Source organism: Antennarius striatus, chromosome 18, assembly GCF_040054535.1.
Source record: "Antennarius striatus isolate MH-2024 chromosome 18, ASM4005453v1, whole genome shotgun sequence".
NCBI lineage: Eukaryota > Metazoa > Chordata > Actinopteri > Lophiiformes > Antennariidae > Antennarius > Antennarius striatus.
In genome coordinates this window covers 2,502,501-2,508,949 of record NC_090793.1, presented here as the reverse complement: position 1 = coordinate 2,508,949, position 6,449 = coordinate 2,502,501, and the positions used below count along the sequence as shown (strand labels likewise).

Sequence of the window (6,449 nt, the reverse complement as noted above, 5' to 3'; positions counted from 1 at the left end):
GGTTCTCCGGTTCTCCGGTTCTCCGGTTCTCCGGTTCTCCGGTTCTCCGCTCCGGACACGCAGCGGCTCGCATTCGAATCCGAAACGAACTACTTCCTCCTTCCAGGCGCCAGCCTCTATATAGCGCTCTAAAAATAGCGCCAGATTCATCCAATGGCAGCTGAGGAAGCTTCTCCAACGCGCGCCAATCGCGACGCGCAGGATGAGTCGGCTCTGCCGCGTCATTGGTCAGACGTGGCCCGGTAGGCGGTTACTAACCACCTGCATGCCGATTGGTTGGCGTGCCGAAACGTAATGTAATCACATGGGGGTGGGTTTGTCTGTAATTTTGAATCGGGGGGGAAGTTTACAGTGCGCTGACAGACTTTTGGAGAGTTCGGTGTTGCGTCTCTGTCGGTGCGTAACGCGCTCCGAAAACCCTCCGCCTGGACGCGAACTTCCTCCCGGATCTTCATGCAAATACGAGCCGAGAGTCCGGCGTCACCCCGAGCAGCCTCCTCTTCCTCCTCCTCCTGCTCCTCTTCCTCCTCCCCACCACCACCACCACCACCGGGTTCGATTCCGCTTCGACTTGTGGTCGCGTCTCACGAGTGAAATGGATGTCATCCCGATGTGTTCCATTTTCCAGGAGCTCCAGATTGTGCACGACACCGGATACTTTTCCGCGTTACCGTCCCTGGAGGAGTACTGGCAGCAGGTAAACGGAGCCACCGCACGGACTGACAGCTCGTCCCGCGCTCGAGGAATGCGTGCAATTACCGGGAAGGAGGAGGGAGGGCTGTTGGTGGTGATGGTGGGGGGTGTGGGGGGGGGGGTATGTCTTCTGCTGACAGCTGCGGACGTGCAAAATGTCAAAGTTGTCTGTGCGCAAACTGCGCGTTTTTAGGCTTTAAAGTGCGCTTCTTGTGCGCATTTACGCACAAGATCCATTTAAGATGACGCGCGTACGCGTTTGTTGTTGTTGTTGTTGTTGTTTCTTTAAACATTCTGAAGTGGTTGCTTGTTGTTGTTGTCCTTAAAGTTGTTTTCCTGTCAAACGTGGTCACGTAAGGGTGGAAAATTTAAAAAATTTAAAAATTAAAAAAACACGCTGTCACGAAATTTGCGCGTCTGAATGGAGAGGCCGTGCGTTATTGCGCGCCGCTCCTCTTTACGCGCGCTCTCTCTCTCGCTTGCTGTCGCGCACGTGCACGCGCACAGATGAGAGTCTGACAGCGAGGCTGATTCGAGTGTGTGTGTGTGTGTGTGGGGGGGGGAGTCTTCCTCGGGTCAGGAAATGAACTGATTGGCCGCTCCGCCCCCCCCCCCTCTCCCTCTCTATCCGTCCGTCCATCATCGGTTCTGTTCGGGCTTCGAGCCAACTCGCCCCCCCCCCCACCACCACCACCACCACCACCACCACCCCCAGTGGCATTTAAAGCCCGCCTGGGATCCATCCAGCGCTGCTGACAACAACCATTTGTCTCCAGTTCGTTCTCCCTTATTACCGAATCACTACAGAGTCCCACAGCGCTGCTGGTTTGAGCATCAAGTGGGTTGTTTTGGGATGTGACCCCATCCCAACCCGGAACTTTCCTCCCCTGAGTATAAACCCCCCCCAAAAAAGGGATTTATTGATCATCAGCTCCATGTTTGTGGATGTTTTTTCTTCTAGCCGACACTAAACTCCTCCGGAGGCTTCAGACAACATGAACTTCATTTGAGGCCTTCAGATCGATCCGGTTCCGCTTGACCCCCCCCCCCCACACACACACACACACACACAAACACACATATGTAAAACGGGGGCCCCGTTAGCGGCCCTCCTCTCTGCAGCGGACCTTCATCTATCGTCTTTTTTTTTTTTTTTTTCCCAAGGAAACCAACCTCAGCGCCTCCTGCAGTATTCATGCCGGGCTTTTTATGGACCCCCGTGAACCGACCCCCCCCCCCCGCTCACCAACTCAACCCCCCCTCTCTCTCCGGGCCCCTGGTGTGCTATGTTATTTCTAGCTATGCTTCCAAATGCATTATTAAGTCCACATTATGCTGAATAATTGATAGATTTAAAAGATCTACAAGCACTTCCCTCTAATCCGGTGGGAGGCTGTGTAGCATATGTAAATTTCATGACCGATCCCACACACACACACACACACACACACACACGCACGTGCACGTGCATGCACGAGCGTGCACGTGTGGGGGGAGCATCTTGTTCCTTGCGGAGTATGGCGGTGCCTCGGAGAGCGTCTCCTGCATAGGACATCGTGTCTTCTTGCTTCAGGAAGGAAGCGGGCCGCTGGTGTTAGAGCGTCATCTCCACCCCCCCAACCCCCCCACACACACACACATATCCTATCCAATCCCCCCCCCCTCCACCGCCTCTGCTGCTAAGAATAAACACAGCGTTTAGAAGAACCGCTTTGTTTCCCTTGATAAGGAGTTGCTTTTTGTGTATTGAGGGACTTTCCAATCGGAAGGAGGCATTATGTGTGTGTGTGTGTGTGTGTGTGTGTGTGTGTGCCCCCCTCCCATTGGCCTGAACTTATCTTGTCCCCCTCCCCTCCTCAGACATGCCTGGAACTGGAGCGGTACCTCCAAAGCGAGCCGTACGTCTCGGCCACGGAGCTGAAATTCGAGAGCCAGGAGGACCTTTGGAGCAAGCTGCTGCTCGCCTGCGGGGACAAATCCTCCGATCTGGACCCCCAGATCCCCCCCCTCAAAGACGACGACGACCCCCACGACTCCCAGCAGCTGGACGCCGGCGGCTTCCACTCGGACGCCAGCAGCGAGGCGTCGGACTGCTCCGAGGAGCTTTCCCCGGCGCTCGACTTCTCCTCCGGATGCTTGACCGACCTCCTGGGGGAGGGCGGCGAGGACCTTGGCTCCGCCCTCATCGGCACGCCGCCCTCCTCGCCCGAGCTGAGCAAGGAGCGCTCGGCGGCTCAGGTGTGGGGCGGGATGCACGCCGCGCTGCACTCGCCCGGGAAAATAAGGACTGGCGGCGGCACGGAGAGGTCGGGGCTGACCAGCGGGGAGGCGTCGCCCGACGGCAGGAGGCGGGTCCACAGGTGTGAATTCAACGGGTGCAGGAAGGTGTACACCAAGAGCTCGCACCTGAAGGCGCACCAGCGCACGCACACAGGTAAACGCAGCTGCAGCCGCGAAGGTTCCGTCCAGCGCGCTTGGAATAGTTTGTCAGGAGGAATGTCGTCAACTGTGACCTAATTCACACAGAGGAGCATGACTTCATGCAGGGGGGGAGGGGAGGAAGGAGAGAGGGGGGGGGGGGGTTGATGTTCCGCGGCCAGGCAGCGCCGACAGGATGTGGATCCTCAAAACACAGCAGCAGTTCTCAGGTTTCGCCATGGGAACGCCAGATTCTCGCCACAATTTTACGACCGCAGTAAAAAAAAAAAAGGGGGGGGGGGCAGAAGTGATGGGAATCGGATCGCCGTCGTCGTACTCACCTTTGACCTCTCTGCCAAGCTGTAGCGCTCATTAGCAGAGGAAGTCACATTCCTGGCGTCCTTTGCCATGCCAGGGCAGTTTCTCATTTTATTTTTTATATTTTTTATTTAAAGAGAGTTTTATTTATTTTATTTCATTTTTTTAATCCTTTTATTTATTTATTTTTAATTTTATTTTATTTATCCTTTTTATTTGTTCTTATTTTTTTATTTAATTTAATTCTTTTATTTAAATAAACGCCTCTTGGAGCCACGCCCCTTCCAGAATGTTTCTACAGTAGGCGGGGCTAATCTGCCCAATCAGGACTGTAAATACCGGCATGTGTCGGAGACATTTTCACGCGTACATAATAAAAAAAATTGACCTGCGGGAGGAGGATTAGCTTAGCACATGCTAACGACGTTCTAGCGCTCCTGAATGTTTGCACATGTTTTGGTTAAGAATGCGTTTTTATTTCCTCATGTGACTGTTTTTAATCCGGTTCCGCAGGTGAGAAGCCCTACAGGTGTTCGTGGGAGGGCTGCGAGTGGCGCTTCGCGCGGAGCGACGAGCTAACGAGACACTTCAGGAAGCACACCGGAGCCAAGCCATTCAAATGCAGCCACTGCGACAGGTGAGAGGCGCTAACGTTAGCTTCGCCATCCGCTAATCGCGCCTCCTTCAAAAGCCCTCAGTCAATGGCAAACGCCGGCGTTTATGCTAATGAGTGTGAGGGCGTGAATAAGGGGTCAAGGATGTGCTAATGGATGAGGTCGGAGGTCAACGGGTTGGATGAAGTGGTTGAGGAGGCGGGAGCGACATCAGACAAACCCGTAACGGCTGAAACAGGAAACGCCGTTGGGTCCATGAACGCATCACGGCGGTTATTGAGTTTGTGGCGCCGTCCAGTCGACGGGAAGCTAATCAGTTTAGCTTTACAGCCGCGTTCTGTTATTCAAGCCAGCGTTAAGTGACGCTTGTGGAGATGCTTGCCCCGGTCACATGACTACCTTCTTAAAGGGGCCGCTCCGGACCGCTACCACAGAATACATTACCACTAACCTCGTTTTATTTTATTGTATGGTTTCTGTCGCTATGGCGACCCTCAGGGCTGATCCAGACCCACAACAATCCCTGTTGCTTTTATGCAGATGATGCACCGCGTTATATTTAATAATTGAAGCGCTAATTTATTTATTTATTTTTTTGACAATAACCTTTATTGACAAACACATAACACACATTTAACTTCTTTGATCGCTCGGCGCCCTCTAGTGGAGACGTGGTGGTTCGCAACCGGCTAGCCTCCCTCGCTTCACCCGAACCGATACCAACACAACATTTCAAGTTGATTTTTTCTCGACGTCGGCTGCAGTAAACCCGATCACATGATCGTATATATTGATCGTTAATATTAAATATTGATTTTGCATCACAGCTGAGTCTTCTGCCCCCCCCCCCCCCCTCAGGTGTTTCTCCCGCTCCGACCACCTGGCGCTGCACATGAAGAGGCACATCTAAGCTGACCTCCGTGTCGACAGCCCTGTGGGATGGTTGATTGTCCCGACCTGTTGTAGGGGGGGGATCAGCGAGGCCCCCGTGTCCCGGGAGCGTTAACGTGTGTGTGGGCCCCCCCCCCCCTTTCCGCCACCGTGTTCCAGTCAAGTGGAAAAAAAAAGATGAAGCAACGCAGGCTATTATTTGCACCATACTTAGTGCCTCCAACACCTCGCTGTGGAGACCGCTCTTGAAAGGCTTTGCTAAGGTGGGGGTGGGTCATCATGTCGCGGGGGGGGGGGGCAGGGCGGCAGAATCGGAAACATCTGGACTGGGACGACAGGAAGAGACTCTTCTGTATGGTGCCCGATGCTTTTTTTTTCCCCCCCTGGAGGATTGTGGGATTGCGCCGCTCCTCCAGACAGTGTGATTGACTGAGTGCCTGCGACTGACTTGGATGCCTGTTTTTTGCCGGCTTCTGCGGAACGGATGGAGCTTTGCATCGTGGGAATTGCGAACGAATGGCGTGACGTTTGTAACGTTTATTTTTTATTTTTCTTAGGAGGGGGGGGGGGTATTTGTGGTTTAAGAATGAGTGCAAAGGGTTCTGTCTGTGGCTGTGGAGCGAATGGGGGTTTTCTAGCGGAGTTTTGATTCCGCAGACAGCGCCCCCTTTCTGCCCGGAGGTGGAATTACACCTCCCGATTCAAACATGGGAGGTGTACGGTATATAATTTTATTTTTTTTTTGGTTTAAGTGCAGCTATTAAATGTGCAATGTATTATGTAGCCTGTCTCAAACATACACGCTATAAAAGCTCATTTTGTTGTCCATCATGTAAGCTCTGTATCTAAAAAACAAAAACAAAAAAAAAAAAAGACAAAAACTACGGTTGTACACAATAATTGCCATTATAACAGAAGTTGCATGGGAATCTGGGGGATGTGTTGCTCACCGGTTTTTGCTTCGAGGACAACAAAATGCCATTGTGGAGCAGCTACCTTCATGTACTCAGTAGTGTAGTGAAACATAAGGCGGTCATTTTGCTTTTTTTTTTTTCTGTTCTTTTTGGGGAAACCACTAAAAAAAAACCACAAAAAAAAACCACACAAAAAAAAACTGTTGGATGTAGAGATTCTCTCTGTTCTTCACTCTTGCTCTTCTTTTCTTTTGTTCTACCTGTAAATGCACTGTAGACCTTACTGATGCCTTATGTAAGTGGCCTTGTCCTGACAGATCTCACACACACACACACACACACACACACACACCAAATGCACTAGTTGCGTTATTGAATTGCTTTATTAAAAACCAAACCATCGCAGCTTTCGCTCGTGTTTCGCGACGAACTCCTCTAAACCGAATAATTAAAAAAAAAAAAAAACTTTATCAGCTCTGTCGCGGCTGCCTTTTTTTTTTTCTTTTTTTTTTTTTTTTATATATTGTGCTTTATTTGTTTAAATCGATGCGAACCTGTTTGCCCCCTGACGCCACCCCCGGGTCTGAGCACTTTTTCGGGC

General features: G+C 51.7%; 1 protein-coding gene across 1 annotated transcript in view; it reads left to right on the top strand.

The window, feature by feature from the left end:
• The first annotated feature begins 345 nt into the window (after positions 1-345).
• LOC137612449 (Krueppel-like factor 6) overlaps positions 346-6,449 on the top strand; it is a 7,097-nt gene continuing 993 nt past the window's right edge. Inside the window, exons 1-4 of the mRNA XM_068340982.1 lie at positions 346-697; positions 2,554-3,127; positions 3,943-4,066; positions 4,902-6,449. The exon at positions 4,902-6,449 is cut by the window's right edge and continues 993 nt beyond it. Of these exons, the coding sequence (XP_068197083.1) occupies positions 596-697; positions 2,554-3,127; positions 3,943-4,066; positions 4,902-4,953 (852 nt within the window). The 5' untranslated portion in view covers positions 346-595 and the 3' untranslated portion in view covers positions 4,954-6,449. The remainder of the gene's footprint in view (positions 698-2,553; positions 3,128-3,942; positions 4,067-4,901) is intronic.